Genomic DNA, 18,248 nt, shown 5'->3' with positions numbered 1-18,248 from the left:
AGGGCCCCTCAGGCTGAGCCAGTGGCAGCCCTGTGTACTGGGCCCCGCAGGCTTCTGTCAGGGTCTCTGCTGCGCTGCAGATGTGAGCAGGAACAGAAAATTAGAAACTGAGCTGGGCGTGGTGGTACACGCTTATCATCCCAGCATTCAGGAGGCTGAGACAGGAGAGGTGCAGTTTGTGACAGCCTCAGCTACTTAGAGAAGCCCTTTGCAACTCAGAGAGACCCTGTTAAAAAATAAAGAATAGCTGGGCGTGGTGGCGCACGCTTGTAATCCCCGCGCTTGGGAGGCTGAGACAGGAGGATTGCATGGGTTCAAAGCCAGCCTCAGCTACTTAGTGAGGTTTTCAGCAACTTAGTGAGACCCTGTTTCCAAATAAAGTATAAAAAAGGTCTGGGAGTATAGCCCGGAGGTAGAAAAGCCCCTGGGTTCCACCCCCAGTACAATAAATAAATAATAAATAAATAAATAAATAATAGGGCTGGGAGTCTAGCTCAGAGGTAGAATGTCCCTGGGTTCCATCCCTAGTACCAAATACTACTACTACTAATAATAACAATAATAATAATTAGAAGCTGACCTCTGCCTGTCCTGGCAGGTTGGATGTGGATGGACCCAGCCTGGGATGGATCCCAGGGGCCTCGGCCATGTACCGCCAGCGTCCGGATCCGAGAGCTAAGCTGGCAGGGCCTACACAATCCCTGTCCACAGAGCAAGGGCCTGGGAAGCCATGGGGACATCCGCAAGGAGCGGCTGGCAGAGGAGCACCTGTCCCCTGCTCGGCTGGTAAGTGTGGGGGAGGGCTGGCCTTGTGGCCTGCATGAGGTCAGACCTTGGGCCTCCCCCCATGCCCATCCTGCCTTCAGCCCAAGCCCCAAAGCCAGGGCTCTCTTCCTTTTTACCCTTGGGGACCCTGCCAAGCCCCAAAGCACGGGCAACCCAGGTAACAGAGATTCCCCAGGCCCTGGAGCCACACAGGACCGAGCCAGGCCAGGGATGGACGCTCCTCACTGCTCCAGCTGAGGTTCTGGGGAGGTGGGGCGGGAACCCAAAGCACAAGGTACCAAGCCGGGCGTGGTGGCGCACGCTTGTAATCCCCGCGCTTGGGAGGCTGAGACAGGAGAATCGCGCAGGTTCGAAGCCAGCCTCAGCTACTTAGTGAGACCCTGTTTCCAAATAAAATATAAAAATGAGTATGGGAGTATAGCCCAGAGGTAGAAAGCCTCTGGGTTCCACCCCCAGTACCGCCAAAAAAAAACCAAAAAAAAAAAAAAAACAAAGCACAAGGTACCAGGGAACATGTAGGGCAGCTGGTCGGGCGTGAGGGCCTTCAGAGAGCACCTGTCTAGACAGTCTGGACAGAGGCCCACCCTCCCTGGGCTGGGCTCCTGTGCCCCTCCCAACCCAGTGGACCCTTCTGCTGTCTGGATAGCCTCCCCTCAAGCCGGTGAGGAGCTCACTGCTGCTCCCAACCCTCAAGTCCAACGGTCTCAGGACCCTCCTGGGGACCCCGTGTCCCCGCATTCAGGCGCTGCCTCCCTCATGGCTGCCCTGAGAGTGCAGACACCACCTAGGTGGTCCCTCAAAATGACCCCAGGGCCTCACGCTCCCTCTGAGGTGTCCACTGATCCCATGGGGTGGGGGTGGGGGGCAGGATCCTGGAAGATAACGACTGGGTTGCACGCCTGGAAGAAGGCCTTGTCCAGAAGCCAGGGCGCAGGCAGTACAGCAGGGCCCCCGGCCGTAGCCTACAGCCTGCCTCATCCATGGGGCTGGAGGGGGCTGCAGGACCGAGCTCTGAGCTCCAGCTGCACCAGCGTGTTCCAACCCCAGGTCTCCAAAGACCACGTCCCTGAGGGCAGCCCTCCTCTGGCACAGTCCTGGCCCCTGCTCCCTGAGGCGGGGGACACCGCCACCCGCTCCCATGGGCACCTCAGCGCCCCCTGCCACAGATGGAAGCAGCAGAGAGTGATGCCCCGTCAACCTCCACAGCAGGTCCTGGCCCAGGTGGATGACCTCCGGCTGGTGCGTGTGCTGGAGATGTGTGTGGACACCCGGAAGAATAGCCTGGGAAACTTCGGTGAGCGCCCTGGCAGCCCCGCCCACCCCTCCGTGAAGCCACTGCCTCCCCCTGGGAGTGAGAGCACCAAGGCTCTTTCCTTAGGAGGGATCCCAGGATCAAGAGCCAGGCCAGGCACCAGCCAGAGTGTTAGCCCACAGCTCAGAGTTCCCAACCGCCTGCCAGAGGGGCCACACCCCAACATCCATGCCAGCCTGGAAGAATAGTGAGTTAAGGCCGAGCCTGGGAGACAGCGCTTCAGCAGCTCAAAACTTATTTTGAAAAAAATTCAAATTTGAACACAAGTTGCAGGAACAGAACAAAGAACCCCCATAGAGTCCTTCCCCGACTCCCTGTCACCCATGATTACCAGGAGGCAGCACATTCTCTCCCCTCGTGCGCACACGCACGTGCGCAGGCAGCTTATTTTTCTGATCTGCTTGAGAGGTGAGGATGTGAAGCCCTTATTGTCACTTCAATGTGCCTTTCCTTTTCTATTTATTTTATATTTTCAGTACTGGGGAATGAACCCAGGGGCATTCTGACTCTGAGCTACACCCTCAGCCCTATTTTTATTCTTTATTTTGAAACAGGGTCTCATTGAGTAGCTGAGTGAACAGGTGATCCTCCTGTCTCAGCTTTTCAAGTACAGGGATTATAGGTGTGCGCCACCACACGGGGGCTCAGTGTCTTCCCCTAGAGGGAAGACAGGCTTTTAAATACTCACAGTACAATGATCCAGGTCACATTGCACGGATCCTCCACTCTTATCTATCCAAAGAGTTTACTCAAATTCCACTGACAGAGCTGGGCGTGGTGGCGCACGCTTGTAATCCCAGTGCTTGGGAGGCTGAGACAGGAGGATCGCACAGGTTCGAAGCCAGCCTCAGCTACTGAGTGAGGCCCTCAGCAACTTAGTGAGATCCTGTTTCCAAATAAAATATAAAATAGGTCTGGGAGTATAGCCCAGAGGTAGAAAAAAGCCCCTGGGTTCCACCCCCAGTAGCATCAAAAAAGAAAAAAAAAAAATTCCACTGACAGCCCCAACAGGGAGGATTCTAACCTCAGAATCTCTGCGGGCTTTGTTTGTGTTTCTGTGATTACAGTGAGGTTGAAGGTCTCGGCCCGTCTTGTTTGCTGTTTTTTGCTTACGGGTCAAATCCTTGAGTGTTCAGTAGAGCTGCTATGTGACCTTCTGAGGTCAGGGCCACGCGTGCCCCCTGGACACAGCCCCCAGGCTGAGCCTAAGGGTGACTGTGCCCCCAGGCCCACCCAACTCCCCCTTCTTTCCAGAGTTCAGGGCCTCCGCCTTGCGAGGCCGGCACCTGCTCCTGACAGCACCCCAGGCTGGCCCTGGAGCTCCCCAGGACTTGGGTCTTGTAGCACACTGGTGGGGCAGTCCTGAGATTTTTCACCTGACTGGTGCTTATAGACGTGCTGGCCTGGGAAGAGGGGCGGCTCAAGGGCAGACCCTATCCACACAGCTGGCTCCTGTTCTCCAAGCTGAGTCCTGTGCTCAGTGGCCTGGTGGTCCTCCAGGGACATCCCAGGCCACCCACCCACCTGTGCATTTGCTCCGTTCTCACTGGCTGGGGGACCGTGGGCCTGAGGTGGTAAGGGAGGGGAGTACCCAGGGCACCCAAGCCAAGCCCTGCACCAGGCCTCCAAATAAGGCGGCCAGAGGAGCGCCCCGTTCCTGGGAGCAGCCCCTCATCGCCTGCCTGTCCATGTAGCCAGGGCACAAAGGCTTCTACCCAGAGGCTGGCCCCACAGAGCCGGGAGCCCGCAGGTCAAGGGCTGGGGCCTGGTGAGGTGAGGGGCCTGAGCCTGAGGGAGGGGCAGCCCAGCCCAGCTCTCCCTCCCGGCCCACAGGGGTACACCTGCCCAACCTGGACCAGCTGAAGCTGAACGGCAGCCGCCTGGGCTCCCTCAGGTGAGTGCCTGCGCCCGGGCCCTGCCCAGCTGGTGGGGTGGAAGACATCAGCGAGGCCTGGGCCTGGGGTCAGCCTGGTGCTGAGGGCAGAGTGCACCTGAGGGGCATTGGGGATAGACGTGAGGATGTGAGCTCGGACCCAGGTGGGCGGCTCCCTAGGGTGGGGTTCCTACTGGGGGCTCCTGTCCAGGGACAAGGCCCACAGCCTGTGTGACCTGCCTGCAGGGGCCCTACATGCTATGGCTCCTGGCCCCAGCAACTCCCCTGTGGGGCGAGACCCAGGTACACATAGCCCTTCTCACCCCCCCCTTGGAGGGAGGTGAAAGATATTTGGCGGGTCCCCCTGGTGCACAGAGACACACGGAGATCCATTATATGATATGGATGCCTTTATTCGTGGAAGTCGGCTGGTGGGGGAGAGTGCGTCTCCCTGTCTCTCTGTCGGGCTTCCCTCTGCCCTCTGAACTCGCTTCTTCCTGAGCGGGAGGCGAGCGTGGTCCCCTCTCGGAATCACCGGGCTCCGCCTCCTAGCTTCCGGCCCTGCCCCCTGTGGGGCAGGGGCGGCTCGAACCTTTCACTAGGCACCTGCTAGCGCTGGGTCCTGTGGCTGACAAGTCCAAAAGGGGCTCATTGGCCTCTAGCCAAGAGACTCCAACCAGTGAGGAGGTTCTAGCAAACACCCCAAAACCAAGTGAGGCCAGAGGAGGCTCTGGAGCCCTGTACGTGCCCGGCCCCGGTGACCCCGAATGGGGAAGACAGACCATGCAAAACACACCTCTCCTGGCCCCAGCAGGACTGTCGAGAAAGCTCAGCCTCACCAAAGGTTCTGATAATTAACTGAGAACATGACATGCAGAAACAGACAACCCTATGGTTTCCATCTCACAGGACTGGGAAGAGCAAAGCTAAAGGAATATATTATTATGGGTAGGTCTGAGCAAGGCAGCTTTGTGGAGCCCTGCTAGTGTGTGCCCCATGCCAGCAATGGGAGGCAGAGGAGCTTCAGGGATCCAGATAGGGCCCTGAGTGCCATGTCATTATTTCTAGGTAAGGCAATAAAGGTTTTATTTATTTATTTATTTAGCAGTACTGAGATTGAACCCAAGGGCATTCTACCTCTGAGCTATATCCCCAGCCCTATATTTTATTCTTTATTTTGAAACAAGATCTTACTGAGTTGCAAAGGGCCTCACTAAGTAGCTAAGGCTGTCTGCAAACCATGATCCTCCTATCTCAGCCTCCCAAATGCTGGGATTACAACTGTGTGCCACCAGGCCCGGCTCTATTCTTTATTTTATTTATTTATTTTTTTTTTTGCGGATTTGGGGATGGAACCCAGGGGCATTTGACCTCCGAGCTGCACCCCCTGCCCTACTTTTTATTCTTTTTTTTTTTTTTTGGTGGTACTGGGGTTCCTGGAAGCCCTTCTACCTCCAGGCTACACTCCCAGACCTATTTTTACATTTTTATTTGGAAACAGGGTCTCCTAAGCCAGTGCGCACGGCTGGCTTCGAACCTGCGTGATCCTCCTGTCTCTGCCTCCCAAGCGCGGGGATTACAAGAGTGCGCCACTACGCCCGGCTATTCTTTATTTTGAAACCGGGTCTCACTGAGTTGCAGGGGGCCTCACTAAGTAGCTGAGGCTGTCCGCGAACCGCGATCCTCCAGGTCTCAGCCTCCCGAATGCTGGGATTACAAGCGTGCGCCACCACGCCCGGCTCTATTCTTTATTTTAAAACAAGGTCTCATAAAATTGCAGAAGGCCTCACTAACTAGCTGAGGTAAGCTCGAACCGCAGTCCTCCTGTCTCAGCCTCCCCAGTACTGGGATTTCAAAGTGCGTGCCGCACCCTGCTCTGGCCTGCATGTCAGACTTTGCGAGCCCTTCATTAGGTGTGCTCTGTCTTCCTCCAGGCACCCTGGGCCTGAGCAGAGCCCTTTGCTCCGATTTGTTCTGCTCTGTCAGCTGTGGCCAGCTTTGGGGAGTTACTCGGGAGTTCGTGCACACCCAAGGCCGCGGAGATATCCACTGCTTCCTGTGTCTGCTTTGTGGTCTTGCGGTGCTTTTTAGGCCTGTATCCCAGCTACCTGCAAAGTCGCCTTTGGCTGTGGCGGGATGTTGGGACCAGCTTCATGTTCTGCCACAGAGTGGGTCTGTGCTCCTGTTTTCTGCGAAACAAGCAGGTCTGTGATTTCCTACTGACTGTCATCCCTCCGGCTCTGTCCGGGCCACGCAAGTGTGGGTGTGCTTATGAGCTCAGTTTCAGCCGCGGGTCCACTCTCACGCTGATACCACCCGTCTTTTTGATGCGGCTTCCTAGTGCATGGGACACCTCATCTCTGCCGCCTTTTCACAAACTGACCTAGCGATCCTGAGCCTTGACTGGTTCTTGCACCATGAATTTCAGTCAGGTTGTTGGGTTTCCACATGCACACACATGCACGTGCACCCTCTAATCTTCTGGATTTTTTATTGGAATTTAAAGAGATTTACACGCTAATTTCGGTTTACCTGCCGGGCTGTTGTCTATGGGTGTGGAATCTCTCCATTCGTGAGTTTCCGTATTCCCTTCTGTATCCCGTGGAGTCTGGTTTCTTCTGTGAAGTACCTCAGGTTGCTGCTCTGGGCTGCGCGCCGGCCATTCCCGGAGGAACTGCTGGCTCCACCGAGATCAGGGCGCCACAGCCGAAGACACAGCTCCAGCCTGCTCTGGAGGCAGGAGCCGGTTCTTCCCTGTGGTTAATTCACAGCTCGCCCTTAGGCCCAGGGCCTGGAGCTCCCCCATACAGGAGATGTGACCCTTTGTCACCTTGCCGGCCCCCCACAATGGCTTAACATTGATGAACCAATGAGTGTATTCATTTCCCAAAGGGAAAAAATGTCTTTGTGGTCAAAGGACCACAAGCCGGAAGGCTAGCAGCACGGACAGGGCATTTATCTATCAGGTTGGAGGCTGGAGGCAGAGGCTAGAGGTGGAGACTGAGGGCTGGCGCGGATCTGCAGGTGTTGGGGGGCTGGTCCTTCCCAGGCTGCAGGAACTTTTCCACTTGCCTTTTGCCCCTGTGTCCTTGCCCCAAGCAAAGTCACAGGACAGCTGTCTCTGTCTGCAAGGACATCTCCCTCATGCACAAGGGCCATCTCCTCCCAGTGACCTCTGCTTAACTAATACCACTGTGGTGAGGCCAGCTAGCAAGGTGCCTCAGGAACTTAGGAGACCCTTTCTCAAAATAAAAAATAATGGCTGGGCATGGTGGCACATGCTTGTAATCCCCGCCTTAGGGAGGCGGAGACAGGAGGATTATGCCAGGTTCAAAGCCAGCCTCTCTGGCTTAAGAGACCCTGTTTCCAAATTTAAAAAATTATATAAAATAGGTCTAGAAGTGTATCCTGGAGGTAGAGGGTTTCCAGGAACCCCAGTACCATAAAAAAAAAAGTGGCTGGGGATGTAGCTTGGAGTTAGAAAGCCTCTGGGTACAGCCTTTAGCACAAAAAATGGGGTGGTAGTGGCTGGTGGTATACCAAAAAAAAAAAAAAAAAATCACAAAGATGGAGGTAGACAGGAGGATAAGAGGTTCAAAGCCGGCCTCAGCTACTTAGTAAAACCCTCAGCAATTTGGTGAGATTTTCTTTCTCTCTTTTCTTCTTCCCTCCCTCTTTCTTTCTTTCTTTCTTTCTTTCTTTCTTTCTTTCTTTCTTTCTTTCTTTTCTTTTCTTTCTCTTTCCAGTACTGGGGATGGAAACCAGGGGCATTAGACCTCCCAGTGGCACCCCCAGCCTGCCTCACTAAGTAGCTGAGGCTGTCCTTAAACTGTGATCCTCCTGTATCAGCCTCCCAAATGCTGGGATCACAAGTGTCTGCCACCATGCCCTGCTAGACCCTGCTTCAAAATAAAGAATAAAAAAAGGAATGCAGCCAGGCGTGGCGGCGCACACTTGCAATCCCCACACTTGGGAGGCTGAGACAGGAGGATCATACAGGTTCAAAGCCAGCCTCAGCTACTTAGTGAGGCTCCCAGCAACTTAGACCCTGTTTCCAAATAAAATATAAAATAGGTCTGGGAGTATAACCCAGAGGCAGAAGGCCTCAGGGTTCCACCCCCAGTACCATTAAAAAAAATAAATAAATAAATAAAAGGAATGGGAGGCCTGGAGTGGTGACGCATGCTTGTAATCCCAGCATTTGGGAGGCTGAGACCTGAGGATCCCAGTTTGTGGACAGTCTCAGCTACTTAGTGAGACCCTCTGCAATTTAGTGAGACCCGATTTCAAAATAAAGAATAAAAAATTAGGGCGTGTAGCTCAGAGGTAGAATGCACCTGGGTTCCATCCCCAGTACTGCAAAAAAAAAAAAAAAAAAAGAATAAAATAGGGTTGGAGGTAGAATGCCCTGGGTTCTATCCCCAGTACCACAAATAAATAAATAAATAAATAAATAAATAAATAAATAAATAAATAACATTTTAAAAAACAGAAGCTGGGCGTGGTGGTGCACGTTATTAATCCCAGTATTTGGGAGGCTGAGACAGGAGGATCCCAGTTTGCAGACAGCCTCAACTACTTAGTGAGGTCCCTTGCAACTCAGTGAGACCCTGTTTCAAAAATAAGGAATAAAAAATTAGGGCTGGGGTGTCACTCAGAGGTAGAATGTCCCTGGGTTCCATCCCCAGTACCACACACAAAAAAAACATTAAAAAATTAATTAATTAGCCGGGCGTGGTGGCGCACGCTTGTAATCCCCGCGCTTGGGAGGCAGAGACAGGAGGATCGCGCAGGTTCGAAGCCAGCCGCGCGCGCTGGCTTAGGAGACCCTGTTTCTAAATAAAAATATAAAAATAGGTCTGGGAGTGTAGCCCAGAGGTAGAAGGGCTTCCAGGAACCCCAGTACCACCAAAAAAAAAAATTAATTAATTAATTAATTAAAATAAATAAAAAGGGCTGGGGCATTTGACACCATTTTTTTAAATGGTGGCACATGCTTGTAATACTGGTACTTGGTATGCTGAGACAGGAGGATTGCAGGTTGAGCCAGCCTCAGCAATTTACAGAGACTCTCAGGAACCTAGCAAGACCTTGTTTCAAAAAATTAAAAATAAGCCGGGCGTGGTGGCGCACACTTATAATCCCCGCGCTTGGGAGGCTGAGACAGGAGGATCGCACAGGTTAGAAACCAGCCTCAGCTACTTAGTGAGGCTCTCAGCAACTTAGTGAGACCCTGTTTTTGATAAAATATAAAATAGGTCTGAGAATATAGCCCGGAGGTAGAAAGCCTCTGGGTTCCACCCCCAGTACCACACACAAAAAAAAAATAATAATAATAAATAAAAATAAAATAAAATAAAAACGGCTGGAGGTGACTGGGCGTGGTGGCTCACATTTGTAATCCCAGCTTTCGGGAGGCTGAGACCTGGAGGATTGCGGTTCGGTTTACGGACAGCCTCAGCCACTTAGTGAGGCCCTCTGCAACTCAGTGAGACCCAGTTTCAAAATAAATTATAATAAAAAATAGGGCAGGGGGTGTAGCTTGGAGGTCAAATGCCCCTGGGTTCCAATCCCAGACCCGCAAAAAAAAAAAAAAAAAAAAAGGGCTGGAGGTGTGGTTGATGGAAGGTCCCTGAGTTCAATCCCCATTTTCGGAATAAAGAGGGGGGTCTAGGGATTTAGCCCAGAGGTATTAGGTCCCAGAGTTCAATCCTCAGGGTAGATAGAGAATAGATTAGATAGATAGATGATATAGAGATAGAGATAGATAGAGATAGTTAAAAAAAAAACTTGTCAGAAATAAAAGCAGTTGTAATCTCCGCACTTGGGAGGCGGAGACAGGAGGATTGTGCTAGTTCGAAGCCAGCCGTGCTGGTTTAAGAGACCCAATTTCCAAATAAAAATATAAAATAGGTCTGGGAGTGTAGCTTGGAGGTAGAATGGCTTCCAGGAACCCCAGTACCACCAAAAAAAGAAAGAAAGAAATAAAAGCAGCCAGCCAGTCGGGTGTGGTGGTACATGCATGTAATCCCAGTACTTGGGGAGGCTGAGACAGGAGGATCACAGGTTCATGAACATCCTTAGCTACTTAGTGAGGCCCTCTGCAATTTAGTGAGACCCTGTTTCAAAATAAAGAATAAAAAAATAAGAAGCCGGGCATGGTGGCACACGCTTGTAATCCCAACATTCAAGAGGCTGAGACCAAAGGATCACGGTTCACAGACAGCCCCAGCTACTTATTGACCTGTTTTAAAATAAAGAATAAAAAATAGGGCAGGGGGTATAGCTCAGAGGTCGACTGCCCCTGGGTTCCACCCCCAGACCCACAAAAAAAAATTTTTTTAAAGAATAAAAAAAGGAGCAGGGCATGGTGGCGCACGCTTGTAATCACAGCATTTGGGAGGCTGAGATCAGAGGGTCGTGGTTCGTGGACAGCCTCAGCTACTTAGTGAGGCCCTCTGCAATTTAGTGAGACCCTGTTTCAAAATAAAGAATAAGCCAGGCGTGGTAGCACAAGTTTGTAATCCCCGCGCTTGGGAGGCTGAGACAGGAGGATCATACAAGTTCGAAGCCAGCCTCAGCTACTTAGTGAGGCTTTCAGCAACTTAGTGAGACCCTGTTTCCAAATAAAATATATAAAAAAATAGGTCTGGGAGTATAGCCCGGAGTGGAAAGCCTCTGGGCACAGCCAGTATCACCAAAGAATAAAGAATAAAAAATAGGGCAGGGAGTGCAGCTCAGAGGTAGAATGCCCCTGAATTCCATCCCCAGACCCCCACACACACACACAAAAATAGGGCTGGGAAGCCAAACGTGGTGGTACATGCTTGTAATCCCAGCATTCCGGAGGCTGAGACCAGAGGATTGTGGTTCGCAGACAGCCTCAGCTACTTAGTGAGGCCCTCTGCAACTTAGTGAGACCCTGTTTCAAAATAAAGAATAAAGCCGGGCGTGGTGGCGCACGCTTGTAATCCCCGCACTTGGGAGGCAGAGACAGGAGGATCGCGCAGGTTCGAAGCCAGCCGCGCGCACTGGCTTAGGAGACCCTGTTTCCAAATAAAAATGTAAAAATAGGTCTGGGAGTGTAGCCTGGAGGTAGAAGGGCTTCCAGGAACCCCAGTACCACAAAAAAATAAAAATAAAAAAATAAAAAAAATAAAGAATAAAGCTGGGCATGGTGGCGCATGCTTGTAATCCCAGTGTATGGAAGGCTGAGACAGGAAGATCACACAGGTTCGAAGCCAGCCTCAGCACTTAGTGAGGCTCCCAGAAACTTGGTGAGACTCTGTTTCCAAATAAAATATAAAAGAGGTCTGGGAGCGTAGCGCAGAGGTAGAAAGCCCCTGGGTTCCACCCCCAGAACCACACACACACACCAAAAAAAAAAAAAAGAATTAAAAAAATAGGACAGGGAGTGTGGCTCAGAGACCTAATGCCCCTAGGTTCCATTCCCAGATCCGCAAAAAAAAAAAAAAGGCTGGGGTGTAGTTCAGAGGAGAATGCCCCTGGGTTCCATCCCTAGGATCACAAAAAGAAAGAAAGGAAGAAAGAGAGAAAGGAAGGAAGGAAGGAAGGAAGGAAGGAAGGAAGGAAGGGCGGGCAGCCAGGTGTGGTGGCACATGCTTGTAATCCCAGCATCTGGGAGGCCAAAACAGGAGGATCTTGGTTCACGGCCAGCCTCAGCTCCTTAGTGAGGCCCTTTGCAACTCAGTGAGACCCTGTTTCAAAATAAATAATAATAATAATAATAATAATAATAATAATAATAATAAAAGGAAGCCGGGCATGGTGGCACACGCTTGTAAACCCAGCATTTTTATAAACCCAGCATTCAGGAGGCTGAGACCTGAGGATTGCGGTTTGCGGCCAGCCTCAGCTACTTAGGCCCTCTGCAATTCAGTGAGACCCTGTTTCAAAATGAAGAATAAAAAATAGGACAGGGGGTGTAGCTTGGAGGCTGAATGCCCCTGGGTTCCATCCCCAGACCCGCAAAAAAAAAAAAAAAAAAAAAAAGAATAATAAAAAAATAGGACTGGAAGTGTAGCTTGGAGGTAGAATGAGAGAGAACGAGAACGGAAAGAAAGTATGGAAGGCAGGCAGGCAGGCACTCTGTCTCTTCAAAGTGGGAAGGAGGATGCACCCCAGTGCCAGCAGGACTGAGGCGTCTCCTAATAAGATTACTGGATGTCCAGGTATAGATAAAAATTAGCTGGGCATGGTGATGCACGCTTGTAATCCTCATCCTTGGGAGGCTGAGACAAGAGGATCACACGGGTTCGAAGCCAGCCTCGGCTACTTAGTGCGGCTCTCAGCAACTTAGTGAGACCCTGTTTCCAAATAAAGTATAAAATAGGTCTGGGAGTATAGCCTGGAGGTAGAAAAGCCCCTGGGTTCCACGCCCGGTACCACAAACACACACACACACACAAAGGTAAAAATTTGGGCAAATGAGAAAAGAGATTAAGTTGTCTTTAAGGACAAAAAGGGGAGTCTTTGCTCAGACTTCCCATGGAAGTGCTGGAAGCCGGCAGAGCTGAGGCCATGCAGCACTAGTGCTGGTGGGAGCAGGCTCCGCTCAGCCAGACACCAGCAGACTGTGCGCGGTAGAGATGGAGTTCCCATCAGTGAGTCCTGAGGAAAGCACTAGGCACCAAGTCCAGCCAAGGAAGAGGCCACTTAGAAAGCCACTCAAGGCCGATAAATGCCAGTCTTCAAAACTGATGGACAGAGGCCAAAACACAGAGCTGGAACCTCAGCAGGAATCAGAAGCGCGCCCTGGGCAGGCTGCAGGGTGGATGCGACCGACTACAGGGGAATGGGAACTGCAGACACTGCCCAGCCATGGGGTGGGGCAGCTCCCGGGGCCAGGCCCGGCGCTCCAGAGACCAGAGGAGGCAGAGGAGATTCCAACCATGCTAGAGGCCAGGAAGCCGCAAGGAGGGGACAGGAAGCTGCCACGCCCCGTCACAACTGCCCCGGCACCTAGGGTAGCCAACTGTGGAGGGGCTAGACACAAGGCCTCCGGGGCCAAAGACTCGGCCCCCAGGCAGGCGAGAGCTGACCACACCCCCGCCTCCTCAGAGACCTGGGCACCGCGCTGGGCCGCCTGCAGGTGCTGTGGCTGTCCCGCTGTGGCCTGGCCGACCTGGACGGCATTGGCTCTTTCCCAGCGCTGAAGGTGGGTCTGAGGCCCAGGGTGGGGCAGGGTCCCGTGGCACCCAGCTGAGGTCCCCACGCTGCCCCCAGGAACTCTACGTCTCCTACAATGACATCTCGGACCTGAGCCCGCTGTGCCTGCTGGAGCAGCTGGAGGTGCTGGACCTGGAGGCCAACAGTGTGGAGGACCTGGGGCAGGTGCGCTGTCTGCGGCTGTGCCCGCGGCTGGCCACCCTCACTCTGGAGGGCAACCTGGTGTGCCTGAGACCGGCCCCTGGCCCTTCCAACAAGGTGTGCATGCTGGGAGGGGCCCAACAGCGGCCAGCGCACGCTCCTGAGCTGGCCAGGCCTCCAGGATCACATACACGCACATAGGTCCCATCAGCCCATGCATGTATGCCTGGAGCCGCACGTGCCCCATCCAGCCTCCATGCAGAAACACGCACACACGCTCCACCCGGAGCACCTCCATCCCTCGTAGGCCTGCATGCACCCCACCAGGAGTGTACTCAAACCAGCAGGCCTGTGCATCTATCTACACACCTCACAGGCCCCGTGCACCACGTGGACCACACATTCCCGGCCAAGCCTGTGTGCCCTCTCTCTGCCTGCTCCAACAGCCACTGCTGGTTGGTATTCATGCTGGGACCAGGGTCCATCCAGTACACTGGCCACTCAGCTGAGCCAGAGCCCAGGGCAGCTCCATGGCTGGGGCAACACTGGGCCCTGGAGCAGGCCTGGAGTGCGCAGTCATGATCCTGAGAGAGCGAGAGCCCAGCCCGGCAGAACCTGGGACCTGTCAGCTTCGCTACCCCATGCCACGGGCAGGTGGGATGGGGCTGCAGCACACAGCTGGGCCAAGGACCCACTGGACCCAGCCTGCCGTCCTGCTCTGTCTGCCCTGCAGGTGCCCCGGGGCTATAACTACAGAGCGGAGGTGAGGAAGCTCCTCCCTCAGCTACACATGCTGGACGAGGTGCCCGCCACATGCACCGACCTGTCTGCCTCTCGGAAGCTGGATCAGGACTGGCTCATGGTGAAAGAGGCCATCAAGGAAGGCAGCCTGCTGGACAGCCCCCTGCCCCGGCCAGGTAGGGCAGGCACCACGCCAGTACCTCACCTAGAAGAGGCCTCCCACCCTTCCGCCAGGTCTCAGGGACGAGCAGCTGCATCTCCCAGCCCTGGCCCTGGGTATCCAGGCCAGGACGCTGTCCCGTGATCAGCAGCCACGGGCTCCCCTGTCTAACTGCAGAAGGAGAGGGGGTCTGGGGTTGAGGATCTCTCTGGAAGGAAGGGACCATCAAAGGCCGGCCTCAGGGAACACAGGTTCTTGGGTGACGGGACCATACTCAGTAGACAGAGTCTGGAGCTGGCCAATGGGCAGGGTCCCCAGTGACCTTTGGTTCTGACCCTGGGCAGATCGTTCCCACGGACTCACCATGTGGAAACTTGACCCAGTGCTGTCCCTGCCTGAGACCCAGCCCTGGGCCCTGTCCCTGGGCCCCCTGCATGAAGGCCTGCTTTCCGAGGACCTGGCCCCAGAAGACAACGCCAGCACCCTCACCCATGGTAACTGACCCACCCAGCCTAGAATGGACCCTGCAGCCCCTGACCCCAAACCAGGCCCACCTCACCCTCTTCTTTAGGTGCTGGCCAAGTTCTCTGCGGGAACCCCACCAAAGGCCTGCGGGAGCGTAGGCGCCAGCACCAGGTATTACCTCCTACCCCACCCCAAAGAGGTCCAGAACCCCAGATCCTCACACTGCACCAGTGCCCACAGCCCCCACCCCACAGGGCACCAGCACCCCCAGCCCCCACTCCACAGGCCACCAGTGCCCCCAGCCCCCACTCCACAGGGACCAATGCCCACAGCCCTCACCCCACAGGGCACCAGCGCCCCCAGCCCCTGCTCTGCAGGGGACCAGCACCCACAGCCCCGGACCCCACAGGGCACCAGCACCTCCAGCCCCCGCTCCGCAGGGCACCAGCGCCCCCAGCCCCCGCTCCACAGGGCACCAGCACCCCCAGCCCCTGCTCCATAGGGCACCAGCGCCCACAGCCCCCGCTCCACAGGGCACCAGTGCCCCCAGCCCCTGCTCCACAGGGACCAATACCCACAGCCCCTGCCCCCACCCCACAGAGGACCAGTGCCCCCAGCCCCTGACCCCACAGGCCACCAGCGCCCACATCCTCCAGCCCCAACCCCACGGGGCACCAATACCCACAGCCCCCAACCCCAATCCTACCCCCCTAGGGCACCAGTACCCACAGCCCCCGCTCCACAGGGACCAACACCCACAGCCCCTGACCCCACAGGCCACTAGCACCACAGCCCTCTGACAGGGCATCAGCATCCCTAGCCCCCCCCCCCACAGGGCACCAGTACCCACAGCCCTGGGTACCTCCACAGGAGACCAACACCACAGCCCCCACCCCCACAGACCAGCACCTGCAGCCCCTGCCCCCACAGGGCACCAGCACCCCTAGCCCTCTCCCCCCAGGGCACCAGTGACCCCCCACAGGGTACCAGCATCCTCCAGTCCCCACCCCCACACAAGGCACCAGTGACCCCTCCCCCTCCCCCACAGAGTACCAACGCCCACAGCCCCACCCCCACAAGGAGACCAGCACCGCCAGCCCCTGCCCTCACAGGGCACCAGCACTCTCAGCTCCCACTCCCACACAGGGCACCAACAGCCCCTGCGCCCCACACAGGGCACCAGCGCCCCCAGGCCCCACCCCCACACAGGGTACCAGCTCCCCCAGCCCTAACCTCCTACAGGGACTCTTGGTGTGACAGGGCCCTGCCCTACAGCCTTTACAGGGCCAAGATTCCAAATCAACCCTTTTCCTACCTAGGCCTGGGCATCTCCGGAGCAGCTGTCCCCACACAGGCCAGGCCTGGCCCCCAGCCGCTCCACCCCAGGGCCCCACCCTGCAGACACTCGCGACCTCCTGGCCCTGGTGGGGCTTCAGTCCTGGAGGGAGCTGGGCCTCCGGTGGGTGCCCCCACCCTGTGGAGCCCTTCCACTATGTATTCTGTCTGGGGGATCGGGCTGGGGGTGCCTTGGCTGAGTGGCCACTGGTCTCCAGGTGACCTGTGGAGTTGGCCAGAGCCCCAGGCCAGGAGGCCATCTGGGTTTCACACCAGTGCGTCCAAAGGGGCAGTCCTACAGCTTCCCCTCTCCCCACCCAGGCCCCTGCCCTGCAGGCAGCTGGAATCCCAGCAGAAGGAGGCCACAGCCTCCCAGGACCCATGGCGAGCCCCTGAAGGGCAAGAGACTCAGGCTGGGCCCCAGACGCCCCCCAGCCCCCCGAGCCTGGCCTCAGGTATGCCTGCTGGAAAGGAGCCTCACACCCCAGCCTCCTCTGCGGAGCTCTGGGAGGGGCTGCACTGGGTGGTTCTCTCCTGGGGTGGGTGCCAATCCCAGTCCTCCCTCCTCCATGCCACGGGACCTGGAGGCTGCCTGGGTGGGATCCGAGAGGCAGCTCCACAGGAGGGCTGTGTGAGCCACTCTAGGCTCTAGGCGTCCGCACGAAAGAGTGAGGCACAGCAGGGTGGGGACACGCAGAAGCCAGGATGTGCCGCTGGACATGGCGGCTCCAGGGGGCGGGCTGGAGGTGGGTGGGTGGGGCTGCTGGCTTCGCTGGGAGACCACAGCAGAGGACTGTGCTTCATGCCCGCCCGGCTCAGGGACGCAGAAGTAAACCCAGGCAGGCCCTCACCAGGGTCACGGGTTCAGAATGACTGTGTCTCAAGGCAGTAGGCAAGCCCGGGGAGGGACACTGCAGGTAGGGCCACAGGAAGGTCAGCAAAGTGACCTTCTCAGGGCAGAGAACAGGGTGGCCAAGCCTGGGTGGGCTAGCACCTGGGCAGGGACAAGGGGTGCCCCAAGACACTCAAGAAGGGTCAACAGCTGCCACCCACCCCGTGGTCAAGGGAAGTCAGGCAGGGTGGCCGGGGGCAGGGGAGAGGGGCATTCTGAAAGCTGCCTGGGCCTCCTATTCCAGGTGCCATGTTCAGGTGGGTACTGGGTAACTGGGGTCACCTGCCTCACACTTCAGGGATGGGCCCCAGGTGACCCAAGGCCAGAGTCCAGGCCCTGTGGCCTTTGCCTGTCCCAGAGGTAGCTGTTCTAAGCAATGGTCAGAGGTCACAGGGCTGGGGGCCATAGCGTCCTTCTGAAGCATAGCAGGTGGGTAGGGGTCCTGCCACCCCTTCGCGGTTGAGCTGCGGGCCCCCAGGTGGGGCAGTGCTTCTGCGTCGGTCCACGTGTCTGGCAGGTCCTCCCTAACACGCTGTTTTTTCCCTTGCTTTCTAGAGCCTTCCAAGACCTTGCGTTATCACTTGACCCCTTCTCCCCCCAAGTGCCCGATGCCACCAATGCCACCTGATTCAGGCAGTAGCTCTCCCCGGGGGTCTACAGACCTGCCGTTCAGAGGGCGTAGACTTAGAGCCCTGGGCAGCCTGGGGCCTGGCCTGGAGGAGGGCTGAATACAGTGAGTACCCTCCCAGCCCTGGAGGTGAGCTCAGGCCCCGGCCCCGGAGGCCAGGGATGTCCAGACCAGAAGCCAGCATGGGACCCAGCGACCAGACACCAGGCCTCCCCTGCCTGCGGCACCTGAACCCCATCACCCCTACCCATTCTCACCCTTACTTCAAACCCCTGCCCATAGCTGGGGTCACCTGGACTGGAGCCAAAGGTGCTGGTAGGTTATGTAGCCCAAGAGGGCTCTGGCCTCATAGACCCCAGAGCATCTGGGCAGAATGGGGTGGGAGGTGGGCCTGGCCCTAAGAGGCCCCTCCTGGTAGAGGAGAGCCTGGGGTTGGGATCTGCCAGGACACAGCAAAGGCCAACACTCAGGTTAAGTCCAAGGGTAGAGACGGCCAGCTCCCCAGCACTGCCTCAACAACTGCCCCTCCTATGGGGCCTGGCCTTCCTCTTCAGAGCAGCGGCCAGGAGGGGACCTCGTAAGGGTGGGGCTAGGCTGGTGTGGCTGGAGCCCCAGCTGGCCTCTCAGGTGCCCCCTGCCTAGCTCCGGGTCCTATCTACTTATCCTAGGCTCCCCAGGCCAGCCAGGCCTCCCATCCTGGTGGATCCGTGGGGTTCCCCTTGCAAG

At 56.0% G+C, this 18,248-nt stretch overlaps 1 protein-coding gene across 1 annotated transcript; it reads left to right on the top strand.

Moving 5' to 3' along the window:
* Positions 1 to 603: 603 nt before the first annotated feature.
* Positions 604 to 17,522, top strand: LRRC56 (leucine rich repeat containing 56; the record flags this gene model as incomplete). The annotated part of the gene is made up of 12 exons (XM_080693995.1): positions 604 to 786; positions 1,993 to 2,080; positions 3,932 to 3,992; positions 13,053 to 13,149; positions 13,218 to 13,418; positions 14,035 to 14,218; positions 14,547 to 14,696; positions 14,774 to 14,838; positions 15,987 to 16,168; positions 16,324 to 16,457; positions 17,139 to 17,151; positions 17,450 to 17,522. 12 exons carry the CDS (start codon positions 604 to 606, stop codon positions 17,520 to 17,522), a joined length of 1,431 nt encoding a protein of 476 aa, XP_080550121.1.
* Positions 17,523 to 18,248: the final 726 nt, after the last annotated feature.

This window comes from Muscardinus avellanarius (genome assembly GCF_963383645.1).
Source record: "Muscardinus avellanarius genome assembly, chromosome: 1".
In the NCBI taxonomy this organism is placed as follows: Eukaryota; Metazoa; Chordata; class Mammalia; order Rodentia; family Gliridae; genus Muscardinus; species Muscardinus avellanarius.
Note: the sequence above shows the minus strand (reverse complement) of the source record. Positions and strands in the feature narration are given on the sequence as shown.